This window comes from Macaca thibetana, chromosome 9, assembly GCF_024542745.1.
Source record: "Macaca thibetana thibetana isolate TM-01 chromosome 9, ASM2454274v1, whole genome shotgun sequence".
Lineage (NCBI taxonomy): Eukaryota > Metazoa > Chordata > Mammalia > Primates > Cercopithecidae > Macaca > Macaca thibetana.
In genome coordinates, this window is record NC_065586.1 from 38,175,447 (window position 1) to 38,195,023 (window position 19,577).

At 41.2% G+C, this 19,577-nt stretch overlaps 1 protein-coding gene across 12 annotated transcripts in view; it reads right to left on the bottom strand.

The window, feature by feature from the left end:
• Positions 1 to 19,577, bottom strand: part of LOC126963121 (uncharacterized) — a 101,757-nt gene that overhangs the window by 68,590 nt on the left and 13,590 nt on the right. For 4 of the 12 annotated variants that reach the window (XR_007728939.1, XR_007728937.1, XR_007728934.1 and 1 more), the window contains one exon: positions 464 to 18,898. The exons of 1 other annotated variant lie outside the window; for it this stretch is intronic. Coding sequence is in view for 2 of the 11 variants with exons in the window: in XM_050805115.1 (XP_050661072.1) it covers positions 7,997 to 8,159; positions 18,787 to 18,898 (275 nt within the window). In the remaining 9 variants the exon portion in view is untranslated. Of the gene's footprint in view, positions 1 to 463; positions 18,899 to 19,577 lie in introns of those variants that run through there. 7 more of the 12 variants (XR_007728940.1, XM_050805116.1, XR_007728941.1 and 4 more) reach the window with 6 other exon arrangements.

Consider the following 19,577-nt stretch of genomic DNA (forward strand, 5'->3'; position numbering starts at 1 on the left):
TTTTTTGATGTGCTATTGAATTTGGTTTTCTAGTTTTTTTTGAGTATTTTTGTATCTATGTATATCAGGAATATTGGCCTATAGTTCCTTTCTATTGAGAGAACCCACTCCCGATGTTTAACATGGGTTCTTTTCTATTTCCTAAGTGTCTTGGCTGGTTTGAGAAATAAAGGGAAAAGGCACAAGAGAGAGAAATTTAAAGCTGCGTGTCTGGGGGAGACATCACATGTCAGCAGGATCCGTGATGTTCCCCGAGTCAAAAAACCAGCAAGTTTTTATTAGAGATTTTCAAAAGGGGAGGGAGGGCACAAACAGGGTGTGGGTCACAGAGATCACATACTTCACAAGGTAATAAAATATCACAAAGCAAATGGAAGCAGGGCGAGATCACAGGACCACTGCATGGGGCAAAATTAAAATTGCTAATGAAGTTTCGGGCACGCATTGTCATTGATAACATCTTTTATTTTTATTTTATTATTATTATACTTTAAGTTCTAGGGTACATGTGCATAATGTGCAGGTTTGTTACATATGTATACTTGTGCCATGTTGGTGTGCTGCACCCATCAACTCGTCATTTACATCAGGTATAACTCCCAATGCAATCCCTCCCCCCTACCCCCTCCCCATGATAGGCCCCGGTGTGTGATGTTCCCCTTCCCGAGTCCAAGTGATCTCATTGTTCAGTTCCCACCTATGAGAACATGCGGTGTTTGGTTTTCTGTTCTTGCGATAGTTTGCTGAGAATGATGCTTTCCAGCTGCATCCATGTCCCTACAAAGGACACGAACTCATCCTTTTTTATGGCTGCATAGTATTCCATGGTGTATATGTGCCACATTTTCTTAATCCAGTCTGTCACTGATGGACATTTGGGTTGATTCCAAGTCTTTGCTATTGTGAATAGTGCCGCAATAAACATATGTGTACATGTGTCTTTATAGCAGCATGATTTATAATCCTTTGGGTATATCCCCAGTAATGGGATGGCTGGGTCATATGGTACTTCTAGTTCTAGATCCTTGAGGAATCGCCATACTGTTTTCCATAATTGTTGAACTAGTTTACAATCCCAGCAACAGTGTAAAAGTGTTCCTATTTCTCCACATCCTCTCCAGCACCTGTTGTTTCCTGACTTTGTAATGATTGCCATTCTAACTGGTGTGAGATGGTATCTCATTGTGGTTTTGATTTGCATTTCTGATGGCCAGTGATGATGAGCATTTTTTCATGTGTCTGTAGGCTGTATGAATGTCTGCTTTTGAGAAATGTCTGTTCATATCCTTTGCCCACTTTTTGATGGGGTTGTTTTTTTCTTGTAAATTTGTTTGAGTTCTTTGTAGGTTCTGGATATCAGCCCTTTATCAGATGAGTAGATTGCAAAAATTTTCTCCCATTCTGTAGGTTGCCTGTTCACTCTGATGGTAGTTTCTTTTGCTGTGCAGAAGCTCTTTAGTTTAATTAGATCCCATTTGTCAATTTTGGCTTTTGTTGCTGTTGCTTTTGGTGTTTTAGACATGAAGTCCTTGCCCATGCCTATGTCCTGAATGGTATTACCTAGGTTATCTTTTAGGGTTTTTATGGTATTAGGTCTAACATTTAAGTCTCTAATCCATCTTGAATTAATTTTCATATAAGGAGTAAGGAAAGGATCCAGTTTCAGCTTTCTACTTATGGCTAGCCAATTTTCCCAGCAAATAAATGGTGCATTGATAACATCTTATCAGGAAACAGGGTTCAAGAGCAGACAACCTGTCTGACCAAAATTTATTAGGCAGGAATTTTCCTCCTCCTAATAAGCCTGGGAGCGCTACAGGAGACAAGGGTATATTTCATCCCTTTGGCTTCAACCGTTAAAGGTGGCACTCCTTAAAGGGGCCATCTAGAAGCCTACCTTCAGGGCACATTCTCTTTCTCGGGGATGTTCCTTGCTGAGAAAAAGAATTCAGCGATATTTCTCCCATTTGCTTTTGAAAGAGGAGAAATATGGTTCTGTTCTGTCCGGCTCACTAGCGGCCAGAAGTCTTATCTCTTTTGTTTCCTGAACATTGCTGTTATCCTGTTCTTTTTTCAAGATGCCCAGATTTCATATTTTTCAAACACACATGCTCTACAAACAATTTGTGCAGTTTACACAATCATCACAGGGTCCTGAGGTGACATTCATCCTCCTCAGCTTACGAAGAAGATGATGGGATTAAGAGATTCAAGACATGCATAGGAAATCACGAGGGTATTGATTAGGGAAGTGATAAGTGTCCATGAAATCTTCACAACTTATGTTTAGAGACTGCAGCAAAGACAGGCATAAGAAATTATAAAAGTATTAATTTGGGGAACTAATAAATGTCCATGAAATCTTCACAATTTATGTTCTTCTGCCGCGGCTTCAGCTGGTCCCTCCGTTCAGGGTCCCTGACTTCCTGCAACACTTTCAGTCTTCTGTTCTTGTCTGATTTTGATATCAAGGTAATGCTGACCTAATAAGATGAGTTAGAGAGAATTTCTTCCCCTTCATTGTTTTGATATGGTTTGAGAACTGGTGTTAACTTTTCTTTGACAGTTTGGTAGAATTTGACAGTGAAGTCATCCAGGCCTGGACTTTTCTTTGTTGGGAGACTTTTTATTACTGACTCAATCTCATTACACATTATTTATCTACTCAGGTTTTCTATTTTTTTTGTTGATTCAATTTTGGTAGGTTTGTCCAGGAATTTATTCATTTCCTCTAGGTTTTCTAGTTTGTTAGTATAGTTGTGCACTGTTTCTGCAGTATTCCATCAGTTTTGGTGCAATTGTGTTTTGATTTTTGTTTCAACAACTCTAAAAAATGTCTTTTTAAAATTTTTATCTTGACCCAAACGTCATTCCAGAGCATGTTGTTTAATTTCCATGTATTTGTACAGTTTCAAAAGTTTCTCATGTTATTGAAATCTCATTTTCATTGTGGCCTGAAAACATATTTGATATGGTTTTGATTAAAAATTTGTTGAGACTTGTGTCCTGACATATGATCTATCTTAGAGAATGTTTCATGTGCTTTTAAGAAAAATATGCATTCTGTCATTGTTGGATGAAGTGTTCTGTAAATGTCTGTTAGATCCATTTGGTCTAATTTTCAGTTTAAATCTAATGTTACTTAATATTCTGTCAAGATGATATGTATAATGATGAAAGTGTGGTACTGAAGTTTTCAACTATTATGTATTGAAGTCTATCTCTTTAGATCTAATAATATTTCCTTTATATATTTGGATGGTCTGGTGTTGGGTGCCCATATATTTAAAATTGTTAAATTCTCTTGCTGAATTCATTCCTTTATCATTGCATACTGTCCTTCTTCTTTTACAGGTTTTGAATTTAAGTCTATCTTATGTTATATAAGTATAATTACTTCTACATGCTTTTGGTTTCTGTTCATAAGAAATTTTTTTCAAATCCTGCTTTAGGGATGTCAGATATTTTTAGTTATTCTTGTACTTTTCTGAAAATTGTAGCTGCCTGCTTAGACTTTTAAAAATATATATTTTTCCAAAAAGCACAAACATCAATTCATTACTACTTATGAAAACATTTCCCATGTATTGTTTTGTGGCACATCAGCATCTCATGAGAATTCTCAAGTGGAACACACTCCCATTCCCCAGTATATCACAAGATAAAAATAATTTATAGAGTGTATTTTTATTTTATGTTTTACACAAATTGCTGAATTAATAATACTCTGTTACAAAGAATAATACCTACAGAGGGCCAGAAATTATCATTTTTTCCATAGCATTAAGCTATATTGGTAGAATTATTTATTTGTATTAAGGTTTTTGGCTGCAATCACAATGTTTCCTCCTTAGACTTTTCCTGAATCCATAAAAATAATACATTTGAATTTCTCACTGAATCTAGAAGTTAATGAAGAAGATCTTAATGAAATGACTATGTGGCTAAATATTATTTGTTGCTTACACTTTAATGGTTTCTATTATCATTTTCAGTGGCCAAAATGTACGACCTGCTGGGTTTCTGCCATTATGAAGTAAAAGACATTTTTTAAACCTTAAGTTTTTCCATTTAATATACTTTGATATTTGAAAGTAATGTACAGTCTCTCTGTATTGGTCAAAGAGGCTGCCTATTTATATGCTTTACTCAAGCTTTCTAATAAAGTTATATAACATTATTCATGTATATTTTTTGTTGTATGCCAAAGCAGTTGCTTTTTATGAAAATTTTAATATAAATATATAAATAAAAATGTGTGAACTTTATTCTTTCCAAGGAATCTTTGGGTTATTAAATTTAAATTCTAAGGTATTAACTTTATAAATAATACCTTAGAATTATACCTAGCATATTGTATATGCTAAGTGCTGGCAACTCTTATTCACAAAATTGTCTTTTATTCAAACAATTATTCAAATACAGTATTATTTTGTATTTTTATTAAAATTTATTATTTGACCTTCCTCAATTTTGCTAAAAAATTGGAGGTAGGTATATTCCGCCTTTATAAATTCCAAAGTGAAATGGCAGTTTCACTAATTTCCTTTAGATACAGTAACTCATTTTTATCAAACAGTAAATACATGTTTTAAACAGTAGTTATATTCTCTGTCCTATAACACAGAAAATTTTAAGTCATTCATTAACTGGGCTAAAGCCTTATTCTGTATTATTACTCCAGAGTTTTTTTGTTTTTCACTTGAGATGGAGTTTTACTCTTGTCACCCAGGCTGGAGTACAGTTGCATGATCTTGGCTCACTGCAACCTGCGCCTTCTGGGCTCAATTGATTCTCCTTCCTCAGCCTCCTGAGTAGCTGGAATTACAGGTGTCTATCACCATGCCTGGCTATTTTTTTTTTTTTTTTTTTTTTTAGTAGAGACTGGGTTTCACCATGTTGGGCAGGCTGCTCTAACTCCTGACCTTAGGTGATCCACTCACCTCCGTCTCCCAAAGTGCTGGGATTACAGGCATTAGCCACTAAGCCTGGCCACTCCAGAGTTTTTCATGTCAACTGCCGAGAAAATTCATTTTTACGGGGCCAGGTATGGTGGTTCACACCTGTAATCCCAGCACTTTGGGAGACCAAGGTGGGTGAATCACCTGAGGTTGGGAGTTCGAGATCAGCCTGACCAATATAGAGAAACCCCGTCTCTACTAAAAATACAATATTAGCTGGGCTTGGTGGTACATGCATGTAATCCCAGCTACTCGGGAGGCTGAGGCAGGAGAATCACTTGAACCCAGGAGGTGGAGGCTGTGGTGAGCTGAGATTGTGCCACTGCACTCCAGCCTAGGCAACAAGAGCGAAACTCTGCCTCAAAAAAAAAAACAACCAAAAAACAAAAAAAATTTTTATGGAATACTACAAAATAGAAACAAATGTTTCGATAGGTACAAACTATAAAAGTTAACTAAAAATAGATTATATAGACATATATGAAGAAACAAAATTTATAAATAATTACGTTAAGAGAATATTAGTTAAAATGTTTTGACATAAAGCTCAGTGACAAATTGCTTAAATGGTAAATTACATCAGCTTTTAATGAAGAATTAATGCAAATTATATACAAAAACTCCCAGCAATATAAGAAAAGGTAACATTTCCCAATCCATCTATTAGTTAGTATTAGCATGATAAAAAAAATACAAAAAAATCACAAGTAAAAAAACCATGAACCAATATGTTATATGAATATAGACACATAAATTATCAAAACTACTAACAAACTGAATCCAACAACATATAAAAAGGATTATATACTATGACAAAGTAAGATATTTTCAAAAATGCAATGTTGGCAAAATATTCAAAATTTAAAGTATTGCATAATATTACTTTAATAAAGGGGAAATGATTATTTTAACAGACATAGAAAAAGACTTAAGAAATCCAATATCAATTTGGAATAAGACTCACAGCTAACTACTAATATAGACATCTCAGTCCTGCTTAAAATCATCTATTAAAACCTAGAGCTAACATACATAATAGTAAAAGAATGAGAGCATTATTTATAAGCTTGGAAACAAGACAAGAATTTCGTATTAAACCAATTTAATCAACATTGTACTAGAGGTATTATCCAAGAAAATTATACTAGAAAAATAAGCAAAATTATCCAGATTAGACAAAAAAAAAAAATTGTATTACACAATACATGCTCTTCTACATAAAAATGTGACAAATTCACTAAAAACTTAATAATTAACACCAGAAGTACAAGACAAACATAAGTTCTTTACACTAAAATATTTTAAATGATGAAATAAAATATTTTATATAATGAAATAAATTGAAGAAAAATTGAATAGATTGAGAGCCAGTCAATGTTTTGGGATAACAATATTTCGTATTTAGATAAAAATAACAAAACATTTACAGATTCAATTCAAATTCCCAACTACCTTTTAAAATAGAAACCAACAAGCTCTTTATAAAATATTAATGTCCAAAGAAAATCAAATATACACAACAAAATTTGAAAAATAATTCAATGGCTTATACTAAAAATATCCATTCTTATTACAATGTTACAGTAAATAAACAGTATAGTGCTATTATGAAGATAAATCTGGCCAGGCACAGTGGTTCATGCTTGTAATCCCAGCACTTTGGGAGGCTGAGGCGGGTTAATCATCTGAGTTCAGGAGTTCAAGACCAGCCTGGCCAACATGGTGAAACCTCTTCTCTACTAAAATGACAAAAAATTAGCTGGGCATGGTGGCGAACACCTATAATCCCAGTTACTCAGGAGGCTGAGGCAGGAGAATTGTTTGAACCTGGGAGGCAGAGGTTGGAGTGAGCTGAGATCATGCCACTGCACTCCAGCCTAGGCGACACAGCAAACTCCATCTCATAAAAAAAATAAAAAATAAAAAAAAGAGATTAAGTACACGAGTAGAATAAAACTGAAGGTCCATTAATAATCATATTAATTTGGTAAGCTTATTTTGTCAAAGATGCCAAGACATTTCAATAGGAAATAGACATTTTTGGTGACTGGCAAGATGGCCGAATAGGAAAAGCTCCAGTCTGCAGTTCCCAGTAAGAGCAACGCAGAAGGCAGCTGCTTTCTGCATTTTTAACTGAGTTATCCGGCTCATCTCGTTGGGACTGGTTAGACAGTGGATATAGCCCACAGAGTGTGAGTCAAAGCAGGGTGGGGCATCACCTCACCCAGGAAGTGCAAGGGGTTGGGGAACTCCCTCCCCTAGCCAAGGGAAGCCCTGAGGAACTGTGCTGTGAGGAACGGTGCACTCCAGCCCAGATAGCACACTTTTCCCACAGTCTTCACAACCCTCAGACCAGGAGAATCTCTCCAGTGCCTATACCACCAGGGCCCTAGGTTTCAAGAACAAAACTGGGTGGCTGTTTGGGAAGACACTGAGCTAGCTGCAGGAGTATTTTTTCATCCCCCAGTGGCACCTGGAACACCAGCAAGACAGCACCGTTTATTCCCCTGGAAAGGGGGCTGAAGCCAGGAAGCTAAGTGATCTTTCTTAGCGGATCCCACCCCCACAAAGTCCAGGAAGCTAAGATCCACTGGCTTGAAATTCTCTCTGCCAGCACAGCAGTCTGAAGTCAACCTGGGATGCTCAAGCTTGGTGGGGAGAGGGGTATCTGTCATTACTGAGACTTGAGTAGGCAATTTTCTCCTCACAGTATAAGCTGCCAGTAAGTTCGAACTGGGTGGAGGCCACTACAGCTTAGCCTCTCTAGATTCCTCCTTTCTGGGCAGGGCATCTCTGAAAAAAAGGCAGCAGCCCCAGTCAGGGGCTTATAGGTCAACCTCCCATCTCCCTGGGACAGAGCACCTAGGGGACGGGAGGCTGTAGGAGCAACTTTAGCAGACTTAAACGTGCCTGTTTGCTGGCTCTGAAGAGAGTAGCTTATCTCCCAGCACAGCACTCGAGCTCTCCATAAGGGATTCTCTGACTCCCATTCCTCCTGATTGGGAGACACCTCCCAGTAAAGGTCAACGGACACCTCACACAGGAGATTTCTGGCTGGCATCTGGCAGGTGCCCCTCTGGGAAGCAGTGAAGGAACAGGCAGCAATTTTTGCTGTTCTGCAGCCTGTGCTGGTGACACAGGCAAACAGGGCCTAAAGTGGACCTCCAGTAAACTCCAGCAGACCTGCTGCAGAAGGGCCTGTTAGAAGGAAAACAAACAGAAAGGAATAGTATCAACATCAACCAAAAGAACATCCACACAGAAACTCCATGCAAAGCTCACCAACGTCAAAGACCAAAGAAAGCTAAATCCACAAAGATGAGGAAAAACAGCGCAAAAAGGCTGCAAATTCCAAAAGCCAGAACGACTCTTCTCCTCCAAAAAAAACACAGCTCCTCACCAGCAAGGGAACAAAACTGGATGGAGAATGAGCTTGACAGACTGGCAGAAGGCTTCAGAAGGTGTGTAATAACAAACTCCTCTGAACTAAAGGAGGATGTTCTAACCCAATGCAAGGAAGCTTAGAACTTTGAAAAAAAAGGTTAGAATAATTGCTAACTAGAATAAACAGTTTAGAGACAAACATAAGTGACTCCATCTTGCTCGGAGCTCCAATCACTCCGAGCTCTATCTTACGCCAAGCACCTTTTTCTCTGAGCTCCATATGCTCCAACCTAAACCTTGATAAGGACTCCACCTTGATCAGAGCTCTAACTGCTGTGAGGTCCATCTGCTCTGAGCTCCTTCTTGCTCATAGCTCCATCTGATCTGAGCTTCATGTTGCTCGGAGCTCCATGTGATCCGCCCCATCTTGCTCCAAGCACCATCTGCTCCGAGCATCATCTACTCCAAATTAAATCTTGACCGGAGCGCCATATTGCTTGGAGCTCCATCTGCTCTGAGTTGCATCTCAGTCGAAGTGCCATCACACTCAGAGCTCCATCTGCTCCAAACTGCATTTCGCTCAGAGCTCCATCTGCTCCGAGTTCCATCTCACTCAGAGCTCTATCTTGCTCAAAGTTTTATCTGCTTATGAGCTCCATCTGGCTTGTAGCTCCATCTGCTCAGAGCTCCAACTGCTCCGAGCTCCCTCATACTCCAGGCAATATCTGCTTCAACCTCTCTCTTGCTTTGAGCTCCATCTGCTCTGAGCTCCATTTCACTCGGAGCTCAAATAACTGCAAGCTCCACATGCTCCAAGCTCCATCTTGCTCAGAGCACCATCTTCTTAGAGCTCCAACTGCTCCAAGTTCCATCTTGCTCAGAGCTTTATCTACTCCAAGTGCTATATCTTGCTAAGAGGCCCAATCACTTCGAGCTCTGTCTTGCCTTTAACACCATCTTCAAGGTTCTCCATCTTGCTTGGAGCTCCATCTGCTCTGAGCTCCCTCTTGCTAAGCAGCATCTGCTCGGAGCTCTGTCTTGCTCTGAGCAACATCTGCTCCGAGCTCTATCTTGCTCAGACCTCCATCTGCTCTGAGCTCCATCTTGCTTGGAGGTCTAATCCCTTTGAGAGCTGCATCTTGCTCTGAGTACCATCTTCTCAGAGCACCGTCTGCTCAGAGCTCTGTCTACTCAGAGCTCCATTTGATCCAAGCTCCATCTTGCTCAGAACTCCTATCATTCCAACCTCCATCCTGCTCTGAGCACCATCTACTCCCAGCTCCATCTTGCTTCAAGCTCCAATCACTCTGAGCTCCATCTTTCCCTGAGCACCATCTGCTCAGAGATCCATCTTCTTTGGAGCTCCATTCACCTTGAGCTCCATCTTGCTCTGAGCTCCATGTTACTGTGAGCAACATCTTCTCCAAGCTTCATCTTGTTCAGAGCTCCATCTGCTCTGAGCTCCAGCTTGCTCAGAGCTCCAATCACTCTGAGCTCCATCTTGCCCTGGGCACCATCTGCTCCGAGATCCATCTTCTTTGGAGCTCCAATAACTTTGAGCTCCATTTTGCCCTGAGCACCAGCTGCATGGAGGTATACCTTGCTCTGAGGACCACCTGGTCAGAAAACCATCCTCTTCGGAGCTCCAATCACTTTGAGCTCCATTTTGCCCTGAGCGGCAGCTGCACGAAGCTCCATCTTGGTCTGAGGACCAACTGCTCAGAGGTCCATTTCACTGTGAGCAACATCTCTGAGTTCAATCTTGCTTGGAGATCCATCTGCTCTGAGTTCCAGCTTGCTAAGAGCTCCAATCACTCTGAGCTCCGTCTTGCTCTGAGCACCATCTGCTTGGAGCTCCGTTTTATTCTAAGCAACATCTTTTCTGAGTTCCATCTGCTCGGAGCTCCAGCTTGCTCAGAGCTCTAATCACTCTGAGCTCCATCTTACTGTGAGCATCATCTGCTTGGAGCTCCATCTTACTCTCTAAGCAACATCTTTTCTAAGCTCCATCTGCCCTGAGCTCCAGCTTGCTTGGAGCTCCAATCACTCTCAGCTCCATCTTGCTTGGATCACCATCTGCTTGGAGCTTCATCTTACTCTCTAAGCAACATCTTTTCCAAGCTCCATCTGCTCTGAGGTTCAGCTTGCTTGGAGTTCCAATTACTCTGGGCTCCATCTTGCTCTGAGTACCAACTGCTCGGAGCTCCATCTTACTCTAAGAAATATCTTTTTTGAGCTCCATCTGCTCCAAGCTCCAGCTTGCTCTGAGCCCCAGTCACACTGAGCTCCATCTTGCTCTGAGCACCATCTGCTTGGAGCTCCATCTTTAAGCAGTATCTTTTCCGAGCTCCAGTTTGCTCAGAGCTCCAATCACTCTGAGCTCCATCTTCCTCTGATCACCATCTGCTTGGAGTTCCATCTTACTCTCTAAGCAACATCTTTTTCGAGCTCCATCTGTTCTGAGCTCCAGCTTGCTTGGAGCTCCAATCACTTTGAGCTCCATCTTGCTCTGAGCACCATCTGCTCAGAGCTCCATCTTACTCTTTAAGCAACATCTTTTGGAAGCTCCATCTTCTCGGAGCTCCAATCACTCTGAGCTCCATTTTGCTTGGATCACCATCTGCTTGGAACTCCATCTTACTCTAAGCAACATCTTTTCTGAGCTCTAGCTTGCTAGAGTTCTAATCACTCTGAGCTCCATCTTGCTCTGAGCACCATTGGCTCAGAGCTCCATCTTATTCTAAGCAACATCTTTTTTGGGCACCAGATTGTTCAGAGCTCCAATCACTCTGAGCACCATCTTGCTCTGAGCACAATCTGCTCTAAGCTCCATCTTGCTCAGACCTCCAATGGCTCAGAACAATGTTGGGAGTGCCAATCACTCTGAGCTTAAGCTTGCTCTGAGCATCATCTTCTCTGAGCTCCATCTCACACTGAAAAACACCTGCTGCAAGCTCCATCTTGCTTGGAGCTCCTTCTTGCTCCAAGCTCTATCTACTCCAAGCTCCATCTTGCCCAGAGCTCCATCTGCTCCAAGCTCCATCTTGCTGGGAGCTCCAATCACTCCAAGCACCATCTTGATGTGAGCACCATCTGCATAGACATTCATCTTACTTGGAGCTCCATCTAGTCAGAGGTCCATCTACTCTGAGCTCTGTCTTGCTGGGAGTTCCAATCACTCCAACCTCCATCTTTTTGGGAGCTCCAATCACTTCCTGCTCCATTGTGCTCTGAGCAGTATCTGGTCAGAGCTCATCTTACTTTGAACAACATGAGCTCTGAGCTCCACCTTGTTTGGAGCTGTAATCACTATGGGCTCCATTTGCTCTGAGCTCCAACTAACACCGAGCAACATCTCCTCCAAACTCCATCTTGCTTAGAGCTCCTTTTCTGCTCTACCTGCTCTGAGCTGCATCTTGCTCACAGCTCCCATCACTCAGAGCAATGTTTAGAGTGCCAATCACTCCGAGCTCCCTCTTGCTCTTCTGAACACCATTTGCTCTGAGCTCCATCTTATACCAGCAACATCTGCTCCAAGTTCTATTTTGCTTGGAGCTCCTTCTTGCTCAGAGGTCTGTCTGATCTGAACTCCATCTTGTTCTGAGCTCCAATCACTCCAAGCTCCATCTTGCTCTGGGCGCCATCTGTTTGAGGCTGCATCTGCTCCAAGCTCCATCTTGCTTAGAGCGCCCATCACTCTGACCTCCATTTTGCGCTGAGTACCATCTGCTCAGAGCTGCATCTACTCAGAATTCCATTTGATCCAAGTTCCATCTTTCTCAGAGCTCCAATCACTCCAAACTCCATCTTTCTCTGAGCATCCTCTGCTCAGAGCTCCATTTGCTCAGAGCTCCAATCACTCTGAGCTCCATCTTGCTCTGAGCACCATCTGCTCTGAGCTCCATCTGAAATCAAGCAACATTTGCTCCAAGCTCCATCTTGCTTAGAGCTCCTTCTTGCTCAGAACTTCATCTGCTCCAAGCTCCATCTTGCTCAGAGATCCATCTGCTCCAAGCTCCATCTTGCTGAGAGCTCCAATCACTTCTAGCTTCGTTTTGCTCTGAGCACCACCTGCTCAAGCTCCATCTTACTATGAGCAACATGTTTTCTGAGCTACATCTTGCTCAGAGCTGCATCTGCCCCATTGTGCTCGAAGCTCCAATCACTGCGAGCTCAATCTTGCTCCAAGTACCAACTGCTCAGAGCTCCAATCCTTTAGAGCAATGTTTTTAAGTTCCAATCACTCCAAGCGCCATGTTGCTCTGAGCTCCCATCTTACACCGAGTAACATCTGCTCCAAGTTCCATCTTGCTTGGAACTTATTTTTGTTCAGAGCGCTATCTGCTCTGAGCTCCATCTTCCCTGAGCTCCATCTTGCTTGGAGCTCTAATCACGCTGAGCTCCATCTTGCTCTGAGCACCATCTGCTCTGAGCTGCATCTAAAACCGAGCAACATCTGCTCCAAGCTCCATCTTGCTTAGAGCTCCTTCTTGCTCAGAGATTCATCTTGCTCAGAGTCCCAATTGCTCAGAGCAATGTTCACAGTTCCAATCACTCCAAGCTCCATCTTGCTCTGAGCTCCATCTTACACCAAGCAACATCTGCTCCAAGCTCCATCTTGCTTGGAGGTACTTCCTCCTCAAAGCTCTATCTCCTCCTAGCTCCATCTTGCTCAGAGCTCCAATCACTCCAAGCTCTATCGTGCTCTCAGCACCATCTGCACAGAGCTTCATCTTTCTTGGAATTCTAATCATTCTATGCTCCATCTTGCTGTGAGCACCATCTGCTTGGAGCTCCATCTTGGTCTGAGTACCATCTGCTTGGATCTCCATCTTACTGTGAGCAACATCTTCTATGAGCTCCATCTGTTCCGACCTCCAATCACTCTGACAGGCTCCATCTTGCTAGGAGCACCATATGCTCAGAGCTCATCTTACTTTGAGCACCATCTACTCCGAGCTTCATCCTGCTCAGAGCTCCATCTATTCTGAGCTCCATCTCGCTCTGGGCACAATCTGCTCAGAGCTCCATCTGTTCTGAGCTCCATCTTGCTCATAGTTCTAATCACTCTGAGCTCCAGTTTGCTCTGAGCACCATCTGCTCTAAGCCCCATCTGCTCGGACGGAGTTCCATTTGCCCCAAGCTCCGTCTTGCTCAGCGCTTCAAGTACTCTGACCTCCATCTTGCTCTGAGCACCATCTGCTCAAACCTACTTCTTGGAGCTCCAGTCACTGAGCTCCATCTTGCTCTGAGCACCATCTGCTTTGAGCTCAATCTTCTCTGAGCTCCATCTTGCTAAGAGCTCCAATCACTTTGAGCTCCATTTTGCTCTGAGCGCCATCTACTCGGTGTTACATCTTGTTCTAGGCACCATCTGCTTGGAGCTCCATCTTACTGTGAGCAACATCTTCTCTGAGCTCCACCTTACTGAGAGCTCCATCTGCTCCGAGCTTTAGCTTGCTTGGAGTTCCAATCATTCTGAGCTCTCTCTTGCTCTGAGTACCATCTGCTTGGAACTGTCTTACCCTGAGCAACATCTGCTACGAGTTCCATGTTGCTCAAAGCTCCATCTTCTCCAAGATCCATCTTGCTCAGAGCTGTATCTAAAATCAAGCAATATTTGCACCAAAGTCCCATCTTGCTTAGAGCTCCTTATTGCTCAGCCTTCCATCTGCTCTGAGGACCATCTTGTTCAGAGATCCATCTTGCTCAGAGCTCCAACTGCTCAAAGCAATGTTCGGAGTTCCAGTGAGTCCAAGCTTTATCTTGCTCTGAGCTCCATCTTACACAGAGAAACATCGGCTCCAAGCTCCACCTTGCTTGGAGCTCCTTCTTGTCTGAACTCTGTCTTCTCTGAGTTCCAATCACCCCATGCTCCATCTTGCTTTGAACTCCATCTGCTCAGAGCTCCATCTGCACCAAGCTCCATTTTGCTCGGACCTCCAATCACTCTAACCTCCATCTCGCTCTGAGCACCATCTGCTCTGAGCTCCACCTTGCTCAGAGCTCCAATCACTCCGAGCTCCATCTTGCTCTGAGCACCATCTGCTCTGAGCTCCATCTTGCTCTGAGACCATATGCTTGGAGCTCCATCTTACTCTGACAACATCTGCTCCTAGCTTCATATTGCTCAGAGCTCCATCTCTCCTCTGGAGCTCCATCTGCTCTGAGCTCAACATGCTTGGAGCTCAACATGCTTGGAGCTCATCTTGCTCAGAGGTCCATCTTGCTGTGAGCACCATCTGCTCCATGTGTTTACTGCAGCACTATTCACAATAGGAAAGACATGGAACCAATCTATATGTCCATCAGTGATAGACTGGAAAAAGAAAATGTGCTACATATACACCATGGAATACTATGCAGCCATAAAAAGGTATAAGATCAAGTCCTCTGCAGAGACATGGATGAAGCTGGAAGCCATGACCCTCAGCAAACTAACACAGGAACAGAAAACCAAACACTGCATATTCTCACTCATAAGTGGGAGCTGAACAATAAGAACACATTTTACTACTATTACATCCTCTGAAGATGGTCTGTTTCTCTTAACAAAGGATATCTATACTTTGTAATTTTTCTCTCTCTCTAAAGGATTGTGGCTTCTCCTGTCTGTGCCATTTTAGGGTACAGGCTGACTACCTCACCTTGAAATGACCCACTCCATGTCCACACATGGTTGGTCCCTCCTATAAACTGTTTGTTACCACCCGTGGGTCCACTTGAGGGGAGGTGACCTCACAGAGTACTGCACCAGGAAAATCACCAACTGAAAGAATTGCTGAAACAATATGTGTGTCTGGTTATTTCAAATAATAAATATAAGTCAGTTGAAGGTGATAAGGTCGGTAACATCTTGAGGTGATAAAATGTCAGTAACATCTTAGATGACCAAGACTAATCCTGTGGGGCCCAAGAACATATTACAATATGGATTATCCCAGCAAAAGTATCACCCATAAGACAACAGCAAAAGACACTCAGGCTCAAATGTTAAATGTCCTCTCTTGATGTGTGAAAGCACACGACCAACAGGAGGCAAAAACATCAGGGAGACAAAGGTTTTGCTGCATATCTGTGGGCTTCAGTCTCCAGTGAGATACTCAGAGCCTACATCTCCTCTGTTACCACTGCTGCTTTTATTGTACAGCACATTTCCATATATGTTTAATTCTATTTTTTGAATTCTATACTTCATTGTTCTCTCAGTCATGAATCAACATTTCACTTTCAATTTCCAAGTATTTACAATACATGAAAATAAAAGTTATTTTATTTTTTATTTTTTGAGATGGAGTCTCCCTCTGTCACCCAGGCTGGAGCGCAGTGGCACAACGTCAGCTCACTGCAAGCTAGGCCTCCCAGGTTCATGCCATTCTCCTGCCTCAGCATCCCAAGTAGCTGAGACTACAGGCACCAGCCACCATGCCTGGCTAATTTTTTGTATTTTTAGTAGAGATGGGGTTTCACCATGTTAGCCAGGATGGTCTCAATCTGACCTCGTGATCTAGGCTTGCCTTGGCCTCCCAAAGTGCTGGGATTACAAGCGTGAGCCACCGCGCCTGGTCTGAAAAGTTATTTTTTATATTCAGACTTTCATGCATATTTTTATTTATTCTTCTTTACAACGAATTTTCTAATCTCCAGAGCACAATCAGATAGTAGCTATATTGCAGTAAAGCTCAATTTATCAACTGATTAAACAATCATTGACCTCTTCATACTGTTAAATATACTTTTCTAAAATTGTGGGGGTTTTTTATTTGTACAAATCCATTTAATATTTTATACATTTTTACAGCAATTCTAATTTGGTTAAATTTTTAAAATATACTGTGCTGTAGAATCCTGACAACGTCTTTTTACATCCATGATGATGAACACATGGCATTCTCATCAACTCTATGAATGTGCTTAATAGTATTAGTGGATTCCCTAATGCTGAACCTCACTTGCACTCCTGCCACAAAGGATGTCTGGTCATGCTACAATATCCTAATGTGTTGATACAATGACTTCTAATATTTGTAAATTGTACTTTTACATCCATATGTCCTATTTGTCTGTGGTATTCCGCGTGTCTCAATCCAGTTAATGATCTTATATCACCCCAAAATTTTGGGGGTAATGTTTAACTGCTTTATAACTCTTACACAGTTTAAGTGACATTTGTTTACCTTTCTTTTTTATTTTTTATTTTTTTTGAGATGGCATCTCGCTCTGTCCCCAAGACTGGAGTGCAATGGCATGATCTCGGCTCACTGCAACCTCCGCCTCTGGGATTGAAGCTATTCTCCTGCCTCAGTCTCCCGAGTAGCTGGGATTACAGGCGCACACCACCACGCCTGGCTAATTTTTCTATTTTTAGTAAAGACAGGGTTTCACCATGTGGACCAGGCTGGTCTCAAGCTCTGGACCTCAGGTGATCTGCCTGCCTCGGCCTCCCAAAGTGCCAGGATTACAGGCATGAGCCACCGTGCCTGGCCTACTGAAACTTTTTATACTGGAACTTACTTGTGTATTAGAGTGCTCTTTTGATAAATATCTCTCTGATTTCTATTATTTCATTAACGTTTACCCCTGTTGATTCTAAATTGATGAATCACCTGACTGGTACTGTGTTCGTAATATCGTTAATCACAGTAAAAGTAGGTATTCTTTTAGAAAATCAAGGTTGAAAGCTTAAACACACACATACACACACACACACACACACACACACACACAAAGGGAACAAAATAAAACTTAACACCAATCCTCTCCATCCATTAATGGCATAAACACAGAAAGATAACCAAACAGACTAAATGAGAGAGCCAGATAATCAGACCAAAATTATATAGAGTAAACACATTTTTTAGAAACACACCAAAGGCACCCAGGTTGAGAAACTTGGATAGTCACATGCAAAGGACTAAAGAAAGACCCTTATGTTGCACAAGACACAAACATCAACACAAAATAAACTGAACACCGAAGTCTAATCCTGAAACCAAAACAAACTCCTAGGAAAAAACATAGGGTGACTGTCTATTTTGGGGAAACCTGAATCTGTGCACACCAGTTGCAAAAAGAAAAAATTAAGGAGAATATAACGATAAATAATACGATAGCTTCGCCATCTCTCTTATTTCCCAATGGGACACAGAAATCACTGCTAACAAAAGCAAATATAAACATGTTAGACAAAGGACAACTTTAAAATTTCTAAACAAGGAGAAAACAATGAACCCAAAGAAAAGGCATCCTGCAGATTGGGATAAAATTACGGAAAATCATGTATCTGAAAGGAACTGTTATCTAACATACACAAGAGACTAAAGGTACTAAGTGGGCAAAAAGACAAAACAACTAAAAACTATATTTATCCAAACAATCTGCTACTGGAATAAAAATATAAAGGCTACCCAATGGACGGAATGAGGGAGTCCCATATGCCACCCAAATGTATATACAGGGAACACATTTTTCAAACTAACAAAAAAAGGCACAATGGGAAAAGGAAAGTCTGTTCAATAAACAATTTTGAGCAAACTGGATAACCACATGAAAAACAGTGAAATAGGACAAAAGTCAAGGTAAATTACACTGAAGTCCTAAACTAAACCTTGAAACCACTTACTTCTCTCAGGAAAACACAGAGTGAGAGTCTACTTTAGAAGACTAATCTACACACACAAGTTGCAAAATGTAAAATACAAAAAGAAAAATAAAAGAAAAATTAGAAGAAAAAAACCCATAGACAATGCCATGGTTTGGCAATCTTTTTCACTGTTTTTAATTGCACACAAAAGTCACCACTAATATATAAACATGTGGGACTATGGAAAACATTGGCTCTTATGAAAAGGAAACAATGAACCAGAAGAGAAAGCATCTCACAGATTGAAAGAAAACTAGGGAAAATCCTATCTTTGAAAGGGGTCATTATAAAACATGTGTAAGAAACTAATAGTACCATGTGAGGGAAAAACAAAAAGAAACAAAAACAAATACCCAAGTTAAGTCTGGGCAAATGACCTGAATAGATATGTCTGAAAAGTAGATGTGAAATTGACTCACAGGTAAAAGAAAAGCTTCTCCAAAGCTCTAATCCTCACAAGAATGTCAAGGAAAACCACACTGAGATACCACTTCCATCCACATAGAATGAATGTTACCGAAAACAAAAAAATAAATAAATGAATAAAAGTTTGAAAAGGAAACCACCAGTATAGACTTGCAGAAACTCTTCTCATACACTATTGGTGAGAATGTCTATTTGTACGCAGACTAGGAAAAACAGCTGGAAGCTCCTCAAACAAAGTAAAAACACCATTTCATCTAGCCACCCACCACTGGCTGTACATTTACAGCCAATGAAATTCCTATGTGGAAGAGCTACCCGCCTTGCCCTGTATACTGTAGTACTCATAATAGCCAAGATAGGAAATACACCTACCTTTTCATCCATTGATGAAGGGATGAGGAAACTGCAATGTTCATCCAGAACGGAATATTCTTCAACCATAGAAATGGGTGAAATCTAGTCATTTGCAGCCATGTGGAAAAACCTGGGGGACATTACGTTAAATGAAATGAGCCAGGCAGAGAAAGGCATATACTGCATAATCTCACGCATATGGAATCTAAAACACACGCATGTGGAATCTAAAATACTTGACCTCATAGAAGTACAAAGTTCAACAGTGGTTACCAGAGGCTGGGGAGAAGAGGGGGCCTGGGCAGGGATTGGTGATGGGTACAAAGTTACACTTAGAAAACTGAGATCAATCCGGCCCTTCTCTTCTATAGCAGGGTGACTAGGGTTAATATTGTAGCGAATTTTTCAAATAGCTGGAAAAGATGCTGAATATCCTCTCCATAGTCAAGTAACACTTAGAGGACTTCATAGACGCTAAATACTGTGATTTGATCAATATGCTAGGTGTACCTATATCAAAATGGCTCCTGCACCCTCTAGTTATATACATACACTCTAGGGCGATTTCTTTAAAAAAAAAAATATATATATGCCAATGATGCTAAAATTCACATGGAACCATGAAACATCCTGAATTTCTAAAACAATCCTGGAAATACAAAGCACATGGGATGCATCACTGTCCTCCATTTCAAAATATATTGAAAAGCTAGTTATCTAAACAATAGATGACTGGCATTAAGTAAGAAACCCAAACCAACAGACAGAATAAGGGAGCTCAATCACAAACCCAAATTCCTAGGTAGTGT